The sequence below is a fragment of the Sciurus carolinensis genome, chromosome 11 (assembly GCF_902686445.1).
Source record: "Sciurus carolinensis chromosome 11, mSciCar1.2, whole genome shotgun sequence".
NCBI classification, from domain to species: domain Eukaryota; kingdom Metazoa; phylum Chordata; class Mammalia; order Rodentia; family Sciuridae; genus Sciurus; species Sciurus carolinensis.
In genome coordinates, this window is record NC_062223.1 from 106173225 (window position 1) to 106196789 (window position 23565).

The 23565-nt window shown below is 32.8% G+C and overlaps 1 protein-coding gene across 6 annotated transcripts in view; it reads left to right on the forward strand.

Moving 5' to 3' along the window:
* The window catches only part of Gria4 (glutamate ionotropic receptor AMPA type subunit 4), a 348446-nt gene that overhangs the window by 319594 nt on the left and 5287 nt on the right, over positions 1–23565 (forward strand). The window contains exons 15-16 of one of the 6 annotated variants that reach the window (XM_047515811.1): positions 13675–13789; positions 21099–21233. In XM_047515811.1, the coding sequence (XP_047371767.1) occupies positions 13675–13789; positions 21099–21233 (250 nt within the window). Of the gene's footprint in view, positions 1–1126; positions 1166–13674; positions 13790–18771; positions 18887–21098; positions 21347–23565 lie in introns of those variants that run through there. The other 5 variants (XM_047515810.1, XM_047515815.1, XM_047515814.1 and 2 more) reach the window with 5 other exon arrangements.

Consider the following 23565-nt stretch of genomic DNA (forward strand, 5'->3'; position numbering starts at 1 on the left):
TCTGAAATTATGCCAAAGGGTAACTAAGAACTGACTCCAAGCCCAGTTCATTAGGATTAGCCTCAAAAAAAAAAAAAAAGATAATTCAAATAAGACCATGTCAGAGACTATAAGTACAAAAAAAGTAAAAATTTAATAACTAAATTCTATATACCAAGAACATGTATATGAATGTATTTCTAACTTGACTCCCACAACTCCTTGAAGTTTGTGCCATTATCTTTATCTGGCCAGATGCTGCTACTAAAACTCAGGTCAGATAGCTGGTGAGTGACAGAAGTGGCATTGGGGCCATTACTGTTGAATTCCCAATGCCACACTTCTTTCTCTGAGATTCCTGTTTTCTCCAATGACACCTGATGTCCCAGTTAGCCAGAGACACATTAAGGGAAAAGGAAAATCATCTAATAATGGCCATACTGCCCTGAGCTTGCCTGATCTTGAAAGCTAAGCAAAGTTGGGCTTGGTTAGTTCTTGAATGAGAGGGGAAAATAAAACTCATCTTTATTTAATATGTAATTCCCTGTTTTGAAAAAATAAAAAAGTGCTTAGTGTCTGATAATACCCATTTCTCAGACTTTTTTCTAACCCTCCCATCTAATAAGACTTTATTTCTTAGATTTTTACAATCATTATTGTTCATATGAGAGTAAGTGCTGTTCCACACAGGGTGTTACTCGTAGCACCATCGTTTTATTTTCAGCAGACAAGGAGCATATCAGGGAGGTGGGCTGAGAACACCACAGCATACCTCCTGCTCCCTAGGGAACTCTTGGTCCACCCCAAGTTACAGCCTCCATTATTCACTGCAGCTGATGGAAATTAACCCAGCAATGCCCTTCCACAAATTACATGCTCTTAGTCAATATATGACTTATGACAGCTCTCTGACAAGACAAAATGACTGAAAAGGAGAAACCTGTTTTTCCCTTTACAAGTCCAATGTTCATTCCCCTTTGGCTTAATCCTTAAAATGGGTTTTAAATTTAATTCAGCGGAAGCCCCAGTATATCAGACAGTTGGTAGGGTCTTGTGAGACCTGAGGAAAGGGTTGGCCAGAACTGAACTTGACTTTAATACAAGACCATGTTCTATTATTGTTTAACTTTGGGTATTTCTCCCCTAGGAGGAGGACAGAGGAGAACTAACCAGCTCCAGGACCAAGGTAAGAGGGGAGTTTTCTTTCAAAAGAATGGGTTCCATCCATTTGAAGGAAACCCCTCCCCCACCTATTTTTTAATCCCTTTTTATTTATACATTTATATTTTTTAACCCACCAGCATTAGGAAACCAGCTTGCCACCTCTGCATAATAGTTATCTGAACATCCACCTACAAATGTTATAGCAAGCAAAAAGAAAAATCTTCACACAAATCATACCAGTTATATGCTATTACATCTGTGTTTTCCATCATCATTAAATATTAGCACCAGTCTTCCATTAAGGCTTAGATTCTTCAGCTGTTAATTTCTTTATATGTGGAATTATGCATAGTTATGAGCACTCAAACCCTAATGAGTAAGAAAGCACAAAAATATCAAAACTAAAATTAAATGATATATATCATTATTAAAATTGTTTTAATAAAGGAAGCCACTGATATAATTTCAACAATTAATAGGCAAAACTTTTGATCTGAAGTAATATAGACTTAATGAGATTTTTAATGAGATGATTAAAGTGATTAGAAAAATAAGAGGAAAGCTAGGAAGTAGTATCTTGAGCACTATTTCCCAGTGCTGACACACCCTTTTTCCAGGCCTCTTTTAATATTGCTTTTAATGATTTCCACTGTACCCTCTACCTTTATGTTGTCTTTGGAAATCATCAGTATTCCCTGCCTTCAATATCTGTTTCAAATTAGTCCTTCCATAGGGGAGAACCCAAGGGGAGATACAAGTGAGAGACTTTAAAAGCCACTAGAATTTGAGATTGTAGAAGAAATACGGACCACATGGAATTAGAAAAGACACCAGCCTCCAGATCTTATTCAGCAAGAATTCTTTGTTACTATTGTCCTTTAAAGAGGCTAGATCTCATATTATTCAAGTAGATTTTAGAAAAATTTTAGGATTATAAACTAAGCACTTGAACCTCAAGAAGAAGGAAATTTTAGTAACAAATGAATGTACACAAAGAAAAAGAATTTTAGCAATTTATTGCAAGAAAATTGAGTCATCTTTCAGAAATGCAGTTATACCATTTTGACTTGGAGATTTTTAATGAAAGAAAAGTATTTCAGAAGGGTGTATTTTTATTAGGGACTATTGTCTTCTGAGCAGGAACAATAGTAGTCATGTGATTGGGAACATATATGAAAGGACATATATAATACAGAATGTGATTTTAATAGCAATGCATGCTGTTCATGCAGATAATTATATTGTAATAGCTACCAAATCCAGAAACCTAAGCATTGGACTTTTAGTAGCACATGGTGCATTTTATTGTCAGATTGTCAGACTGTCAGACAAAACCTGGGTTTGACTTTCTCACATGTTTTCCCCTTTAGGCAAAAGTACAGGATATATCTGAGTCACATTATTTATTCCTGAATCCATATGCCACACATATGGGATATCTGCTTAGGAAACTGTACCCCCAAAATACAAGGAATTGTCACAATATTTTTAGTGAACTCTTAATGTGTTGAATTTGATGTCTACAAGGACATTAGCTGTGTCAAAAAGCTTCGTTGTGTGCTTTGAATTCTAATGAAATATTTCTTGGTAATATCAATCAAGGAAAGAATGGGTAGTGGTTCTACAGTGACATCTCTTTTAGATAACCTGAAATTGAGATGAAAATACCATTTGTTTGTTTTTTGTTTTTGTTTTGTTTTGTTTAGTGTAGTGCAAACTTGATTTTATGTTAATTGCTCAGTTTATTAGGTATACTAAACTTAGTTCATGGAAATGTCCAAACTGGCAGCTTAAGACATATTCAACTTCCGCCAAGGAGCAAATAATTGAAAAGTTATGTGATATATTCTAGTACTAACACTTACAGAGAGAAATGTAGGTGAAACTATTTTAAGAATTTAAACTGTTACTTTTTTTCTGCTTGAGTTAATAAAATAAATAAGCATGAAATATATTTCTGCTTCAAAATATGACTATGAACCCTATTGCTTTCAAAGATAAGCAGCATCGTATTTTAAATTAGAGTGACATAAACTTAAAATCTTTATGAATTCTAAAATGGACTTACAATTCTTAGGCTTCAGCTGTTTTCAGAGAGTAACAGAAAAGTCATATATTCTAGTTGTAAGTCCCCTCTATAATTCTGAACTTTTAATGGAAAGTGCAGACAACTTCCTTTCTTTCGTTTGTAAGCCCTCTTTCTCTCCAAAACACTGTATTTATCACCCAAGTTCCTTTTTCTATTTGTGCTGTTATCTCGCCTAGACAAAAGTCAAGACAAAATATAAAGTAGGTAAAGCAAGAGCAATTAAAACACATTTGAAATTATAAGAGTTATGTCCAAATACTTGCCTACTGCTAAGGAACCTGAAACCTTAAACAAGAGAGAAAAGTTCAAACTGAATTTTTGTTTACTCTCAAGAACCAGATGGAAAATGAAAATCTTGGAATGCAAAGGTTAACTAGACATATTTAGTGAGCTATTCAGTGAAGTAAATTGTAATCAAGTTAAATCAAACATATGGCTGACATTTAGTATCTGTTGATAATAAATATAATATTTAACTTCTAAAATGGGCTGAAATATTCTAATTAGTAAGATTAGAAGAACTTTACAAAGGTGATACATTTTATTTATTAAACATAAATAGATTGAAACTGATTTATAAAAATACCATTATCTTGGATTTTCATTTTAATGATATGGTGTGGGAGCATCATATTTCCCTAAATAGTGCTATCAAAATTGTATCAGAGTTGATCATTTAGTGTTCTTTCCTTATCTTGCCACGCAAAGTGAACTGGCAACCCCTTTCTTTTAACTACCTACAATATCACTGAAGAACCTTCCTAGATTGTTTTGTTTACACAATGGACCAAATTATTTGCTATAATAGTAGCTAGTATCAATAATATTTTGATGCCCCTCTTGCCAACATTTATCAGTAGTTTTGAAGAATCTTGTTATAGTTTTGAGATACATTTTATACCAGGTCTTCTCAAAATCCATTGGGTTTCACAGTTGAAGGGTCCCTGTCACTTCCCAATACACTATTCTTTCACTATAATGGGTTGCTTGCAAAATAGCAGCTCAAGTTAATTCAATGTTATATCAATTCTATATGTTGTCATTGTATATTATCTATATTTCTTGCTCTGCATTGGAGCTGAGAATAGTATAATGTACCATAAGATATAGTTGCTACCCTCCAAGAGGGAAAAAAATATGTGTGCACATACCATCACAAAGTATGATTCACAGTAAGTAAGTAAGGTTCAGATATGTTAGCTGATAAATATTAATTAAATAAGTAAGTCAGTGAGTGATTACTAAAAATGATAAGAAATTCAGAAAGGGCAACAGAAAGGAAAAATGGAATTCCTAGTGGAAGTTCTATTTTTACTGAGGAATCAATTCTAAACAAAATACTTTGGGGGCTAGAAAAAAACTAGCATGACTGGAAGCAGAGAACCTGCATGGGAGATTAGTGTGGTTCATAGCCTAGATTCCAGTGTTGGACAGACCAAAGTTCCAACCCCACCTTTGCCATTTACTAGCGGTGCAACTCTAGGCCTTACTTTCCTCATTTATAAAATGGATACATAAACCTATCATACACAATTGCTAGGATTCAATGAAAACTTGATGCAGTATCTGGCTCAATAAAATATAACAAATTTATACTTAAGAAGCTTATGTAAGTTGGGAAATTGTCAGGAAAGTAAGAACAATATCTCAAAGGCAATCATGAGTTGTTGAAGGCTTTTGACAAAGCACCATAAACAAGCAGAAGAACAAGGTTGTTCTGACTCTGGGTAGCAGAGTATGGATTGAAAGGACCCAAAGATCTGGTCTGGGGTTATAAGGGCTTCAACAGTATGATGCCAGTTTGGTAGAAATGAGAGTATGAATTTGGGAGGCACTTTTAAGAAAAACTCTTCTTAGTGAATAATTGGCTTTAGGAAAAGAAAGGAAATGAAAATTCAAGTAGTCAATTGAATTTTTATGGCTGTTGTTTTATTATTTCTTTTTACAGTTCTATTCCTTCTGGATAAAATGTTCTGATCTGTTATATTGGATTAGAAAATTTCTTTATGATATTTGCTTGAGGATCCAAAAGTATAGGTACTGAAAAATTAGAACTTAGAACATTAAGAATTTTGTATGTATTTAAATAAACACCTTATTTTAATCTTGGGAGATTAAAACTGAATCAAGTCAACATATAGGTATCCTTTTTAAAGAAAATTATCTGCTCCTCTTCTTTCTTGAAGGATCAGTTCAGTTAACAAGACTACCTGCCTTCCAGGTTTTATCTCAACTCAAGGAGGATTTAGCCAGAGAGATTAGAAGTTGCCTGATTCTGAAGTTTAATTAGGGAAGACCCTGGGAAGTCTGGCAAACTTCTCATGAAAAAAGAGACATAGCAAGATAGAAGACTGAATAAAGAGCATAACTATACAGGAAAGGGCACTAACATGAAACAAAGAGCATCACAGTACTTAGGAAAGAGCACTGGACCAGAAGGCAGAAGACCTGTGTCCAGCTGGGCTTTGATGGACAAGTCACCTAACTTTTATTAGGTCCCAGGGACCATCAGTAAAATGCGAAGGTTGGCGATAACCTCTAACCTATATTTTGACTCAAAAATTCTAGGATTCTAAGTCTATAAAGCAAGCGATGAAAGTTTTTAGAAATCAGCATAGGATAGAAAAAGAAAACATGACCTGTGGTTCATAGAATGGTTTTGAATTCTGGGTATCATTGAAAGAGAGGAAGGAGCATGGTTCAGAGGATGAAACATCCAAGTCAGGTACAGGGTTGAGTCTACACAGCACATCTTGGTCCAGGCAAGGCATCTGCATGAAAGGCATGGAACTGATGAACCATCCACATGCTGTGAATGTGACAGTGACCAACACTTACATTTTTGAAACTGTACTTTAGACAAATAATAACCACAAATTGAAAAGCAAATAATATTCAGAGGAAACGTGAAGTGCTTCACAATCTAGGTAGCCATGATTTGACCTTGAAACAAAGCTCCCTTTTATATGATTTGAACACAGATAATAATAACAACCGTGTGACTTAGAAGAGAGTCTTTACCGCATATAATCTCAAAAGTACCCCAGGGACATCACAAATAAAATTTACACTATTTTTAACATGAATATTTGATATTCTATCAATTTATTTAACTATAACTAAAAGTATCTTTCTGCAGTTTTGTTTTTTATTTTGTCAATTTAATATACAGTCTTGTGAAGAGTCTCACGCATGATATGTTTGATGAATAATAATAAATTAAGGTCACTAGCTTGGAAGTCCCTTCCTGAAGCATGACAGTCTTAAAACTCCTTTTCTATTGAAAGGAGACATTGCCATAAAAATGTTATTTTATTTCTTCTACATAAAAGTAGTCACTAGTTAATTTTAAAATAGGTGTTACTAAAATCTAGAACAGATTTTTAAAATCCATATTCATTATTTTCTTTCCAAGAAATCTTGGAAATCTGAAATTGTATACCAGTCAATTTTTGTATGTTCCTGTAATTTTTCTGAGACTGTATCCAGTTAAATTCTTAAAGAGATTCATTACCCAAAGTAGGTTAGAGAATTTACTCTGTGATCTAGAATTGATGAAGTCATGAAACTAAACTGCATAAAATATATGTAAGGATTAGCTTTGAAAACATTCTCCATTAAATACACAATTAAAATTTTCATGTATCACAATCCTTAGTTAATGCTCTGGCTAAATTATCTGCAGATAATCTCCTAAAAAATCACTATGCTCCTTCAAAAATTCACATTCTTCAGGCTTAATTCTCCAGTAAGAATTAAGTCATGCAAATTCCAAAGAACAGAAAATTTAGAGACAATTGTTGAAAGCTAATCCAGTGCCTACTTCATTTGTTTAGGTCTCAATATGAATACAAATAGTTGGAATATGAAACACAAATGTCTGTATACTTACTTGCTTACTTACAGTATGTATCATCTAAAACCCAATGCAAAGACACTAAATCCATCCTGATTTATCAAAGTGTTTTTCAAATATTCATTTTAATTTAGGCTGGAAGTGAACTGTCTTTCCACTTACAAAAATTTTGCGAACCTTATTTGTCATTGCATAAGCAAATGAGTGAAAATGTATCATCTTTTCTAAAAATTTTTGCATATATATGTAGAGCAATTTGGCCCAAAGTCTGCTTTTCGAAATGAGTGCACAAATTCAATGAAGCAAAAAGTGCCTTGTGCTTGCCTACTGAAAGGAATAATTTGGGAAGAAAAGTAATAGCACAGCTACAAGTGAAATTGAAAACTTAGTGGAGCATTGATAATGCTTAGGACTGGTTACTCTTCCAGGCCTGAATAGCTGATAAAGTTTAGAAATATGAATGCAAATGCCTTTCTTTAAGATCTGACATATTTAGCTTGACTTTTTATCATATGCTATTCTATTGATTTTTATTTACTTTTCATATTTTCTTGATTGATGTTATTTTTTGCAACTGGATTTTAATAGACAATATAAAGTTCTGTGATTTTTAGTTATACACTCTTTTTCTGCTAACTTGCTTCATTTACCTTGATTTGGGAAAACATCATTAATGAAATTACAGAAGTAGATTCCATTGGAGATTTGCTCTTCTATCTAGGTATTGCTCTTCTTCCTATCTCATCTTGTTATATGGAATGGGCTTTGAGCCATGCAACTCTTGTAACAATATTTACACTGTAGCCATCATTTGATAACAAAATGAATAATCTATACGTTAATTTGTATTCATTTTACATAAAATTATTATTTTCTTATTATAATGATTCCCCCAAATTTTACCATATAAGTGTGAATGTGTTTGTGTGTATGTATGTGTGTATCTGCATCATAATGAATTTTAAATCAATAAGTTTTCCAATCTGAATTTAAATTTGATTTCAAGAAAGGGGTATAGTCAATATATAGTATGATGGAAAACAAGTTATGATTTTTAAAATTCCAACCAAAAGAAAACAAATTATTTTTCTTAAGATCCCTAATACTTATTGTGGAAAGAACAGAGTTGTTAGCCATGAAACCTCTTTTTCTAAAAACAGAGCTATATACATTTTTTTTTTTTTTTTTTTTTTTTTTTTAATAAATGGCCCACTTACCAGGACTCAAGCCTATTTCCGACCGTTTCATTTAATGGAGCCTGAGGGAGAAGACTCACCTTGTCTATCTAAATATGTATGAAAGGGCAAGCCTTCTCTCTGGGCCACTGAGAGTTCTGTTAACCTCCTGCAGATTCTACCTGATGGGGCAGGCCTGTAACTCCTACAGTTACAGTGTAACTCCCCTGCCTGACCTGTGCCCCACAAATAAAGTATTACCTTTATAAAAGCCAAGTACAGCACATGTTCTCCATCCTGTGACCAGAGGCACAAAACCAAGTGCACCAAGCAAATCATATAATTAAGAACAATGAATGTTTTTCTGAGATTCTGAAGAATAACCCCTAGATTCTACTTCTTTCTCAAATTATATTTGATACAAAGTAGAGTATAAATTTTGGCTTAAAGAGAACAATTTCGTAAGGCATTGTACTACAAAATAAATGTGAGGAGTCTTTTGGTTTGTTTTTTCTGTTACTAAAATATCACTGCCCAGTGTAGAAAATTTAGAATGAATGAGGAAGCATAAAAAACAAAATGGAATCCAAATTAATCACAATTTGGATCTTCCACCCAAAGAAAACAATTTTTGTATGTTCATCCAATTTATTTTTAACATTACATATAAGTACAGTTTATTGTCAGACTAACATCACAAAGAATATACAAATTTCTTATTTTTTTTTGCACTTAGCATCATACTGTATTTTCCCTAGTTGTTAAATTTTAATGGTTACAAAACATGTCATGTGAATAAATGGTACTTGTCACTGCTACCTCAGAAGTTTTCTAAAAATGTACATACATTACACGAAATCCAGAAGAATTTTATGGAATAGGCTTAGGTCTGAGCAATTGTAATAAGTGATTCTGAGACTCAAATCAAGCTTCTAGACAGTGGTATAGACAGAAAATTATTTAATTCTCCCTTTCTTTTGGACATGTACATTGTCTTCTATGTTTTAAGACATAAATATGCCATTAGATTTATCACAAGTTACTTTGCCAGCATCTTTGACTAATTTCTGAGGGTTGATTCTTCAAAGGGGAATCATTAGATCAAGGATAAGGACTGTGTTAGAGCTTCAGTTATATCAAGACAACTTTTTTTTTTCTGGTTTTTAACACTATCATCTGTCTATGAGATTGCCCACAGTATTAAATTCTTGACAATATTAAACATCATCTTTATTTTTTTCTAATATGAATGAAGGAAAATGAATTCACATTACTTTAACTCACTAATTCCAACTAAGGTTGAATTACTTTTATATGATTTGTATTTCTTCCTGCATAAATTATCTATCAAAGCCCTTTGATGTTTAAAAAGGAATTTCCTTACTTCTTTACACAATTTCTTGTTAATTCACACAATTTTTATGTTGTTTTAAAGTATATTAGCATGTACTAGAGACTATGAAAAAATTCCAGTCTTGTTTTGGTAAATATTCTAGATACCTGGTATTTAAATTTTATAAAGAACATAGTATTAAAATAGCATGTCAGTGAAAAAAGCAATCTTAAAACCAGTGAGATGTTTTCATGTGTATAAAACTAAGGAATCCTTTCTTAACAGAATAATAAAGCACTAACACAACTACACAATGGTTAAAGAAATAAATTGTATTGGGGCCATATACTATGAGCATCACAGTCAACAGTGAAGTGTCTGAGTAAGTGAAAAGGAATTAAATTTGTTTTAGCCAGGCTAAACCTACTATTGCAAATTATTTATTCTACAAACTACATATACCCTGAATATCCTGTGGTCAGTCTAAGTGTTTATATCATCAGTCCTTTATAATAATATTCACAAATTTGGGAAATAATAAAAATATTGTACCAAACTTAAGCTTTATAAATTTATCCCATTAATTTACATAGATGTTTTATCGGATGCACACTCTAATGCCTTACCAACAGCACAATTATACTATAAGGCACATAGTTTAGAAGTAAATGTAATGCATAAGGCATAAAGTAATCACAAGAGCATATTCAACTCTACAGAATTTGATGATAAGTCATTTAGGAAAGGGTTGAGGGAAAGGCAAATGTGTTAGCCTGGGTTAAGCATGCTTTTTACAAGAAAAGTCTTACTCATCACTATTTTAATTTACCCAAAATTAATAAATGAAAAAAGTTACATCTGTTAGTTCCTGCTCTAAAACTTTTGTTTTAGGTAACATTTCAACTACATCCTTAACAAAATTAGGTCCCAAATCAGACAGTGAGGTGAATTTTTATAATCTCAAACTCAGTTGAAGGAAATTCCAGGAATAAAACCTTTGGAGGTTTTCCACAGGTGCTGGAATTTGGTCAGGTGAGCATTTTCATCCTTGCCCATAGACAAGTTATGTATCATTTCATCATTTGGAAAAAAAGCTACTTGGAGAGTGTTTCTTACCTAGAGTTTCCACGATGCATAAAAGGAAAAGACAATTAGGAAAAATTCCTGGGTCCTATTGCAGTGTGTAAAAGGCCATTGTCAACATACCAGGGTACTCCAGTGTGATTTATATATCCAGCAGGAATATGGTCACCTATCATTATTTCCTCCCCTCCCATTTTTAAATGGAAAAAAAATCATTTTAATTGACTTTATTCTGTAAAAACTGCATTTAATACAATAAAAGGTATAAATAATGTAAGAAATAGCCCACAATATATTTCTTCTCTCTTTTACTTAGCAGATCACTATTATACCTTCCTTTGATGCTTAACTAGGGCACAAATATTCCTTGTAATCAATCTGATTTTCTGATACTGATTTTGAAGCCAATGTGTGATATGTATCAAGGAGATTCCAAAGCAATAGTAAAATGTGCTTCAGCAAGGATCTGCTTCCTGTGTTCCTCGTTTACCTGACTGCTTAGGATGTCCTGACCTTGTTTACAATTCCTTCAGGATACCCTTTTCACTTCTGCTGAATTAAAAAAAACAAAAAACAAAAAACAAAAAAACACTTTTTAAATCTAGTCTAGTAAAGTGACTGAAATAACTTTATACCTTTTTTAACCATTTGATGTTTCTTATTATTAACATGAAAAAGTAATTCATTCAATAAAATAGAACAGCTGTCCAAATGATACTTATGTATGTGGTTTATGTTCCAGTATAAATAGCAATTCAAGGAGACCTTTAGACCCAAATTTACTATATAAGGAAATTGCATACTTAATCCAGAAATTATAGAAAATAACAGGCACTATCAAGAAATTTTGAAATGCCAAAGACTGTCTCCAGATATTAATTATAAGTTCCTTCCACTGTACATCATTAAAAAAAAGAAAAGTTTATGTATGATAATATTAAGTGGACTTTATTGCGGGAGCATATGTTTCTGGAAGGAAAATTTGGATTAATTGTGAACTGGCAATGACTTATTTCTTAATCAAATGTAAAATCAAATATAGATTTGTACACACATATGGATAGCAGTGTGAAACTAATCTGTTTTTACATGGCCTATTAGATGGTATTAGAAAGAGAGTGTCTTAGAATAATTTTGTAGATAGCTTGATTCCAAACAATTTTCTCAACATAAAGCTTTTTTTCCTTATCCATTCCTTTATTTTGCTATTTTGTTTTCTATTGTGCTGTGAATCTGTCTTTGGATATGGCTAATAACCCTGTTAAATAACCCTCTCATGAAATGGTTTTAATTTTTATCAAAGGAATGGTCTAAACCAACTTATAAAATAACTGGGATACTGCTTTATTTAAAAAAAAAATCTAATATGAATGTTTAAAGCTAAAATAACATGACATATAAGAATAATTTTCTCCAAAATAGGAAAAGCTTAGTAATTTCAATTCATTGAAAGACAAATGTAGTTTCTTATAAACAAAAAATAAATTAAAACAATTCCTTCTTCCCAACAGAATTTAAAAAAATAGTTGCTTCTAGCTTCACTGAATATTTATTCATTTCTACATTTTTAGTTTGGTCCTTTTGGTGATTAAATTGATCACCTGATATTGTTCACTTTTGAAGTATATTAATTAATTTATGCCATTAATGTGACACTTGGGAATGTGGGAACAGCTAATTATTTAATTATCTATGTAGTAAATGGCAGTCTTAAGAGAGTTTATATTCCCAAAGCCTGTGGTTTGCTCACGGGAAATGTTTACTCTCCAAGTGGATCAGCCCCTCACAACAGTGGAAAAGCACATCATTCACCTAAAACATTTTAGGAGAAAAAACACTTTAACAGGCTGTTTAGTGGTAAAATAGCCAAGACTTTATTAGTCAATTAAATGACATTTTACTTGCAAATCATGCTATTCATCAATAGCATTGTTTTGTTTTGTCTGCTCTGTAATTCATTTGGCATTAGATAATCGCCAAATTCAGTGTTAAATAGCACAGACTGTAGCCAGAATCCCTCCGTGTATAAACCACTCCTTAGATGTAACAGAAATTTCATTAGATGCTGGAGAAACCTCTTGAAAAAGTTAATGGTTCATTAAAAACAATAACTTGAAAGCAGAAAAGAAACCAAATGCACGAGAAACAAAAACCCATGACGTTTTTTTCAATCCTCTTAGAATAATTAGAAAATGCTGCCCCATTCCCCCATAAATATAGAGAAAATCTAATCCAAAGTGTTTATTTGTAAAGTCTATATCACATTGCAGCATTGCTCATGGGTTTAATTGCTTAATTTAAACATCAAATTGGATATGTGATCCTAATTTCTAAATAGAATCCAATCCCTTCAAGAAGCAACAAGAACTTTATATGTAAGACCTTATCCCTAAGAGCTGCTACTGTCTTGACTAGCCTGTCCTTTCCAGCCCTTGAAACTGAGCAACCTGGATATCCTAGATTCTGAGACCAACTAAATCAAGAAACTAAACTCACATAAATAATAAAGGGAATAGTAATTAAGCCATAATCATTGCTGTCAGAAAATCAGTACACAAAATTAATGACTGCTTTGTTGGTTTGTTTATGCCATTTTGTTTTACCTTCTGGGAATGAATTTTCGTTCCAGTCTCTCTTGGGTCATTGGCATTCTTAGAGGTAAAGGAATTAGACACAATTCTTTCTCAATTAAGAGTAAATTCAAGTTTATTACTGTTGCAAAAAAAAAAAATTTCATGTAATTGGTTGATGAGATCAGTTATTTGAAAATAAAAGAACTGTGAAAATGAACAGCACCAAATACTGCATGTTTAATACATTTGAAATTGGTTACAATTGCCTTTGGTTTGGACTCTGGTGGAAGGGGCTGCAAGATGGCAAAATGAGAGGTTTATTTAGCGTCTGGGAGAAGCTTATAAAAGAGCTTAAGTCCTCATTCCGTCTAACATCTTAACAGCTGTGCAGTTTCTTACAAAATATGTTTTATCGTTTCAAGAAATGCTGTTAACCTCGCAGTTTTAAAACTGAATGAACAAGGCCTCTTGGACAAATTGAAAAACAAATGGTGGTACGACAAAGGAGAATGTGGCAGCGGGGGAGGTGACTCCAAGGTTAGCCTCAATGTCACCAAAAGCGGGTAAACAGTATGTAAAGTAATAGGTGCATCTGCTGGGAGACATATGGTTTGGACCTGCTAATACCAGTTGAATTGTTAGTCAAGTCCCTTCACAAACTGAAGTATGCAATTACTGTCAAAGCAAAAATATTTGCAACTATTATCAATTTGGTGACACATTAAAGCACCTGATGAAAATACTCACTGAAAAATTGTATGTAGTTTGAAGAGGCTGTGGATCAGACATTTTTACAGTCTTAAAAGTCATGTTTTGGAAATCAGGAAAGGATGCAAGTTTCTAAAAGAGCAGAGTGATTTAGTGAAGATATGACAGAGAACAGAGGAGGTAAATCTGTTTTGTTTTCTCTACCATTACTTGGCCAGAAATTCTACCAACTATTTCTAAATAACAGCAATGACCTGACTCCATCTTGACCTAAGAAACCCTACCAGGAAGTTTTCTCCATATAAAACCCTCAGGCTCCTATTGAAGAAAAATAACAACTCTAAGGTATTCATGTGGAGTACACACTTTTTTTTTTTTTGTCTTCCATTAATGAATCATTTACAAAATTATCAGATCACAAGAACAACTCTATCTTTACTTCATTTGTCATATTTTCATCATAAAATAATGTGGCAATAAAAATACAATTAACAGAATATACTACATAGTGTCCTGTATATATCAATGTTTATAGACTTAAAGAAACCACTCCACAGATGGGAAGATTCTAACTACCTCCAACTGATATGTAAAAGTAATGAAAAATCTAAATTTTCTATTTAAGAGTATAGATTATTTTTTTTAAACCTAGAAAATTGTCCAAATCTGCTTATCTGCAACTTCTTGGTTGGGTTATACATTCTCTCATTTGGCCATCTAATTCACAAAACAATATTGTTTTCAGGGAGTTTCTTTCGGGATGGCTGCCATTAACTCTTGGCAAACCCATTCTCAAAAACCTTTCAAATTGTGATTACTAGTATATCTCTATTCAGTAACAAGCCCTACTTCAGAAAGAGGAAGTAAAAAAGTTTGCCTCTATTCTAGGTACCATCTGTCTTAATCCATTCTTTGTTGCTCTAACAAAATATCCAATTCAGGGTAATATGTAAAGAAAACATGTTTATTTGGCTCATTGTTATGGCAGCTAGAAAGTCCAAACAATGTGGATTAGGGTAAGATGGATCCATGGTAAGATGGCATATGGCATCACATAGTGAAGAGGGGGAAAGAGAGAAAGAGCAGAGAGAAAGATCTCTTGGTAAGAGAGGAAGCAAGAGACCCAGAGGCCCAGTCCCATGAGACCTAACCTAATCTTGAGGAAACACACTGTCTCCCAAAAAAGCACTAATCAGTTTGTGAGGACAGAGCTCTTTTGACCCCACAGACCTTTTAAAGGCTCCCCCCATAATAATGTTACATTGGGAGTCTAAGCCTCAGTCTGAGTCTTGGTGGAGACTAATCATATTTGCACTGTAATATCATATAAGGAGTATATATTTTGGAGCCCCAACTCATGAGAATTTTTTTGATAGTTTCTATAAGCATATTAAGTATGCATATATATGCAGACAAAATTATTCAAGTTATTATAATTATAATTATATAATTATAAAAATATTCCATTATTCCTCTATGTATATTAGAAAGATCAAAAGGTCCTATAGCAACACCAGAAAGAATAAAAACAGATATTCTATTTCATTAGAAAAATGAAATTTTTATTTGCAAATTTTTATTTCATTTTTATTTGTTTGCAAATTTTTATTTCATTTTTATCACAAATATAAGAAGTATAACAAAGCTATAACAGATAAATTTTAGTGTACATTAAAGACCTTCCAGAGAAAATTAAAAATTCTAGCAGAAATGTACATGAATTGGGAAAAAAAAATCTTTATAATAAAAATAATTGTAATTTATGTAAATTAAGGATTAAACAACTTAGATATAATCAGTTTCAATATAACCTATTGTTTGTTATACAACAGACACACAGTAAATATTTGTTGTGCAAAAGAATAAATGTGACTCTAATCTTATCATTTCCAAAATGAAACTGCTTCTTCTTTCATGTATGTAGTCTTTGCTTTCACAAATATTAACTGAAAAATTTTATTTTAAAAAGTCATTTCAAATCTTAACAAATAGCTTTCCAAAATGTCATAAAATTAACAAAAAATATTCACCTAAAATGAAATTACAGTATGTTCTATTTTGCCTCAGGCATTTTGTTTGCATAAACAAACAAACAAACAAACAAAAAAAACTGGTAGGTTGTACATTGACGTAAAGTTCATCACCAATAGAGTAGACTGTTGCAATCTAAGTGGTAATAATGCCCTACTATGAATTTGTAATGAAAGGTGATGTTTTAAATAGCCTGACCTAACTTAGATCAAAGTGAATTACCAGAAATCATTTGTTGTTTTTTCATTTTCATTTTGTACCTTCTTCAGGTGACTGATTTTCTTTTTATACTGACCTCCCCTGCCCTTTGATCTCTCTCAAAAGAGATAAAATATAAAGGAAAAGTACAGAACTGAGGAACGCAGCTGACTCTAAAGCCTTTGTTGATTGTAAAGCTGAAGCAGGAGAGACATTGCTGCCAACTCAGCGTAGGGGGAACATACCAAGAGATCTCTGCACAAGACAGCTGAAGTCCTTGCTGATCTGATTTTGAAATACAGAATCTTGGTAGGAGAACACTAACTTTCCTAAGTGTTTCATCACATGAAGGGAGAAAACAGACACAAGTGCCACACATGGAAAGGTTCCTATGCAAAGAAAATTGACCCCTTGTCATTCACAGGATTGTGACAGGATGGAGTTGAAGGAATGACACATGTCTCCAGCTTTCCATTCAACACCAAATTATTAAACTTCTGCTTTGTTTGGAGAGTGTGCCAGTACCTGTGGAGAAAAAGAAAATTAACCACTGTATTTTCCTTCAAGGAGTTTATGATTTAATATGACCAACAACTGAACTATTGAGCTTCACTGTTACACCCCACAGATGTGAGATGATCAGCATCCTTATTCACCTAATAGCCATTCCCAGAACTAGGAAGTTCTGAGTGAAGTAATCTTTGGCCATAAAAATGTAACAAAAGGTATGACGAAAGGGGTCCTACATCTTTCAAAAAGGATAAGTGAAAAGGTATAATTTTAGAGGTGTAAGTTTTTTTTAAAAATTCACTTCTTCACAGTTTACCATCAACCTATGTGTTGATTTTTTAACAATCATTTCATAAATGGAGATAGGACTGAAGTATGTATGGAAGAGGCATAGTCTAGTCAGTAAAACCTAGATTAACTGGGTTCATCTTAGCACTTCAATTAACTACCCCATCTCCAAACAGCATTTAGAGTGTTAAATCATGTTTATGTGATATTTTAACCCAAAAAACAACCTAATGCTCTGGGATTGTGGCAAATGTATATTACTTCTTCAATGGATTAATAAACATAAGCCATAGTAAGATCTTATACCACTGATACAAATTTTAAATTGTATTCAAAAACATATAAACAAAATGAAAAACTGATATTTTAGAAACATTTTTCAAAACTAACTTATGAGAAATAATAGATTTTAACTTTTAATCAGAAAAAAAACAGAAAACCCATTTTCTGAGTCTTCAGTTATATTTTTAATTGCATATGCCATGAAGTCAGACTATGATAAATCCTGATTCAGCTAACATCCAACCATGTAACTAGTTGAGTTATGCTCTCTGTGTCTTGGTTTTCTCATTTGCAAAATCTGAATGACAGTATTAAAGAGGTAAAGTGTTTTTTTTAACTGTCTGATACGTAGTAAGTGCTCAGTAAATATTAACAATCATTATCACCATAATTATTAATGTATCACCTAGTTATGTACTTGGGTTTATGGAATTAATCTTTTGGTAATCAAATAAATGCATGCTGTGTTTCACCAAAGGCACTCAATCAAATGTGAGACACTGAACCATTCGCCAGACAAAATGACTGTGCCAATCTGAAAAATGTCCATAGGAATGTAGCCAACCTCCAGCAGAGAGAAACCAAAACCAACCAACCATACTGACAGTCACAACAAATGATCCTAGGATATAGTGCTTTCTATCTATCTTCTTGACTTTCATATTGTTATACAGAAAATGAAAGCTGGAATATTTTTTATATTACTCAGGATATTGATACTAGATAACTGACATCTCATTCAGACTCATTATTATACAGTATTTGGTTTGAAAGAATCAAAGATGGAAGAAATTTTTTGAAATGACTTTATAGTAAGAGGCATTTGTCTAGTTAGAAAAATCTTAGTAACCCCTAATCTGCCATTACTAATTAAAATCACTTCACCTGTACTTTGAGTATATTAACAAGATGGACTCAAGATAAGATAGATGAAAATGGCTCTGGTGATATTATTTAGATTAAATACTGCAATTCAGAAGCAAAATATCAGCATGGGCTATGAATTTTAAATAATAATTTTTGTATTCGACTCATGAGGATCTTCCTCTGCATGAGGTGCTCTTGGTCTGTGATGCTAGAGTCACCTTCTCCTTTCAATGAGATCTTGGAATACAGTGGTTAAGGATGGATACTGTGGACATATTTTTTATAGGATAAGTTTTTAAAGGGGAAAGAAGGAAGCTTCTGGGTTTTGAATGACTCACAGCTATGTCGAGAAAAATATAAATGCTCAAGAAACCCAACTCAGGCCAATAGTTTTGGATTCACAGTAATTGCATACATTTTATTTAAAGATCCTCCCTAGCAGTATGTGCCTGTTACCTAAAGCGATGGAGCAGGCCCCAGTTTTATGTCTGATCCTAAACCTGGGCCTACAGTACAAGACATAGCACCTACTGTGGCCTCTGCTCTGTCACTTTGCCATGCGATTCTAATGTAGTTTTACTTGAATAACATAAAATAACATATATAATGTTATTTATGTTATTTTCCACGTGAAGAACTCCTGTAAACCTTGCCGTTTTGAAACTCAGTGAGGCAGGCGTCTTAGACAAGCTGAAAAACAAATGGTGGTACGATAAAGGTGAATGTGGACCCAAGGACTCGGGAAGCAAGGTCAGTCGCTGCAGTTCGGGCCTCCTCTTGTGTTCACAAAACAGTAAACGGGAGCAATTGTCAAAATCATGTGGAAACCTTAAAAACTGAATTTTTCTCTATACACCCAGCCACAGCCTAAATCAGAATCTAATATCATAAATTCCAACCACAGGGATTAACTTTTCAGAGAATCACAATCTGCTCCCCAATATTAAGACTTTTAAATAATTAAATTAACTGCAAATATATATAAAATACCAAAATTCCTTATGTTCTTCTCAAACTTATGTACCACTAATAAAAGTAGTGGCTTTTTTGGTTAGGTTTTTGTTTCTAGATAAAGATCATAAAATCTGGTATTTCAAGAACTGATGTATTCTCAAAACAGAAAATGGGAAATTGATCAGTAGTCATCCAGAAAAAAAAAAAAAAAAAGGATGCTAATATTAAATAAATACTTATTCTGAAGTTCAGTCTTTTGTTATCATATTGCTGAGCACTCCACTTTGATTTGAAGAGGCCCTTTGATACTTCTGTGCTGACAGATAAACAGAATGAACTTTCCAATTCTATTCTCCAATCAAAATTATGTTAGTAATCAATGTTTACAAATATCCTCAATTTCTAAGACCTTTAATTTATGCATTTTTTCAGAACAATGAAGAAACCTATAAACCAAATTCTGTTAAGTACAGTTATATTTTTATTCTGAAGGAAACAATATGTAACAAGATTATCTGTGAATAAAGTACCTAAACACATTAATAGAAAATAGTTAACACTGTCTGAAAGCCACAGTTAAAAGTTCTTAGGATCCCCTTTTATTTTTCTCTAGATCTTCTAGAAAGTAAACAAATTATTGGTCATTCTAAGACATTAAACAAGTAACTGGCTTAAATTGGAGAGCCTCAGTTAATTTAAGAAGGAACCAAATTCAGGTGAATTGATCCTTCTTCAGACCTTATCTCCTTATCTTAATCACTTCCTTTTGCCTTGAACCAGAGTGGAATGACCCAAGCTTGGCCAGATAAGGAACCAGTCTTAAATGTAAAGTATGAGAGACACAAACAATTAATGAATGATTATTTTTTAAATGAAATTACCCTAAATTTTTGACCCAGTCAGCTGATATCATGACTAAGTAGACAGCATACTTAATGCATCTTTTGACTTGAACACTTATCTAATGAAACTATTTAAGGATCTGATTCACATTTTGACCTAAACATACTGCTGAGTAAATGATGACCACAGAGCATCCTTCAGGTTGTCCAAGAAATACTTTTGGCAATAATGTTATATAATAAACCTATTTTTAATTTATTAAGAAAATTCTGAATTCTTAAAATTTAATATTTTCTAATCATATACTATATTATTTCTATATTAATTATGAGACTGTAATGTAGTAAAACTTAAGAATAATGTCTAAAATATTAATCTTTAATATTTTTAAGTGGGAATGGAATTGTATTTTTAAAGCAATAAAAATAATTATAAATTTGTCCATACATAATTTATTTCTCACCTGACCATGGTAATTTATGTATTTTTAAAAATTATCTTAAAAAGGTTACCCAAGTGTTATGCCGATATAATTATTCCTAAATAATATACTGTATTCAAAAGTGATATTTTTCATGAGATTTCCCATGTAGATGTAACTGAAAGAACAAATGATGTGCACCATAGTACATCATTTGTATATATTTTGTAAACTAATGATAAACAAACTGTGAAAGTACCTGCTTAGAAGATCCTAGTTCCTTAAGTAGGAGATTTATGGACTTAGATTTATTCAGAGGAATCCCAAACATTAAAACTGTGTTTTAAAGGAAGCAACGCCCAAAGAAATCCCCTTTCCCACGTAATTGGATTTTAAACATATCATTTTCATACTCTATAATAAACCCACTTCTGGCACCTATGTGTAAATATACAAATGCTTATATATGGCTAAGTATAATGGTTTTCATTGCATATTTCATAATGGTAAAATGATACAGATTTTACTGAATGCAATCATATACAATTTATTGGTAATCATAATTTCACTTCTCCTGAGAGTTATAAGCTTTATGGTTGAATCTATAAATCTACATCAGTGCCTTATAAGTAATTTCAGGTTAAATTAAGCATTTACTTTAATTGACAATTTGGATTTCATGTGTTCTTTTACCTTTTGGGTGTGACATTTCCACAGTTAACTGAAGTGTCTTTATCCCCCCAGGACAAGACGAGTGCCTTGAGCCTGAGCAACGTAGCAGGCGTCTTCTACATTCTGGTTGGCGGCTTGGGCTTGGCAATGCTGGTGGCTTTGATAGAGTTCTGTTACAAGTCCAGGGCAGAAGCGAAGAGAATGAAGGTGGCAAAGAGTGCACAGACTTTTAACCCAACTTCCTCGCAGAATACCCAGAATTTAGCAACCTATAGAGAAGGTTACAACGTATATGGAACCGAAAGTATTAAAATTTAGGGGTAGGACTTAGGGCCTACTACAGTGAGTGGGGGATGCATCCTGTGAACGCAGTGTTGTGACCTGTCTGTCCAGTGGTGGTATTGCTTGCTTCTAATTAGAGCTTTATATTTTTGAAAACTTCAGTGCAAAGTGGTTCGGTTTTCTTTGGCTGCAGATGTACTGTTTGAAATTTTGTGTTGCCAATAGATATCTGCATTGCAAGGTTCAGAAAGACAAAAACACAGCAGAATTGCTCTGCAAAATGATTTAAACAGTATTATTTTCCTGAAATTTGGGGAAAATTGGAAATTAGATCTGGGCTTCCTTGCACACAGACCAGGCAAATCTTCTCTGTAACAACCCACATTTAGGATAAGTAGTGAAAAAAATGAGAACAAAATTTGTTTCAAATGATGTAAACCTAGGCAGTCGCCTATTTTTGATAGGGTCATATTTTCTGAGAAACAATGCATGTAAAATCTCCAAGCCACATAGTATGTACTTAATGAATTTTAGTTCCTATTCTAATTTGCTTACCATTAGTCATCTTTCTTTCTTCTTTCAAAGCATAAATCCTTGTTTTTGTTCAAATGACAGAAGTCCTTGAGTCAACCTTTAGGAAGGAGTGATTGTCAGAATATTGACCACAATACACATTTATGTTCACAGGTGCACTAAAGTAAACAGGCATTTTAGACAATTCAGCAGTTTCTCCATCAAAGATGTCAGCAATATATGTGTTCTATAGGAGTGATACAGTAAAAGATAAAAATTGCAGTGAGTTATTATGTACTTTTTTATTTCAATTGCTTTTATACAAGCCAGGTCAGCCCTATTTATTCACATTCTTTCATCCTGTCACAATAAAAAATTGTACACATTCAGTGAAACACAGGACATAGAAATCTTTTTTTCTCTTTTTTTCTTTTAAGAATCTAAATCTCCACTTCTTCTTTCCTTTAATGATAGAAAGGGGTTTAAAGTAAGACCTGAATGGATTTGTTATTGTTCTTCCTAAACCCAGGACTTTAAAAACCATTTTCTAAAATGACATATAATAGCCTGGTAAATAGGCTTCTCATTCTGATTACATGATAAATAAGTCTTTGAACCTTCAAGAGACATTCAGTACTTGATGTACCCTAAACTCAAAAATGAAATAAATTTTAACAAGACATATATCTGAGTTTATACCAAATAAATGTGCCTGATTTTGATATTTATTCACATAGGAATTATTCAAGTTCTTGTTGGCTTGTTAAAAAACAAAGCCACCCCTGTTTATCAAGATCAAATTGCTTTTTATCCACAATCTAGAAATTAATGGCTGAGAACAACTGCACATAGATAATTCAAAAGTGGTTCTTTCCAGTTTTGTATAAAAGAATTAAGAACTAAACCCTCAATTCACTCAGATCTGATATGCTGAGCATGTCTTCTAACAGCAAAATAGCAAACCGAGATGATGTCAAGGTACATTGTCCATCAGGAGAATGCTGTCATCTTAACCTTTACAGAGTTGAGAAGTTCTCCAAAACTAAGAAAGCAATATCTGACAAGTTTGCAGAGCCAATTACTTGGAGTGTATTCTGAGATGAATTTCTTAAGGCGCCTAAAATTTTTTGTTATTAGTTCATTAAAATTGATGTTTCTTTGGCATGCCAGCCATTGGCAATGTCCAAGGGTTGGGAATCAAAGATAAAGAAAAGAAATATTTAAAACCTTTAGAAAGGTTTATTACAAGTCTGGGAAATTACTAAAAAGTAATTCCCAGGTTATGCATGTGTGATTTACACTAAATAATGTATTTGGAGTCAGAATCTGAATATGAATCACCTTTAAAGCTAAATAACTTTTTAGTCAATACATTTTAAATAAAAGGAAAGCATTCAGATTCATCTGAATTTTTTAAACAGTGGCATTCAGGGTGAATGAAATGATCTGCACCTGTAGAGAAGCCTTGAGCATAGCGGTTTTTACTATCAAATTAAATGACTTTTTCCTTTCAAAAACTCTATTGACTTAATTATACAAATGACTTATAAGTTAGATAATATTGTCACAGAATCAAAATGAAAGTAAAAACAAACAAAAAAACCTTGCAGACTCCTAGACATAGTGGAAGATCTACTTCAAAGTGACCATCCCTCAAAGGAAACATACATAATTAAAGTGATGGCCATGATAAGAAAAGACATTTTATGGAAGAAGAGGGCAATGTAAGTATAGAAAGTAAAAA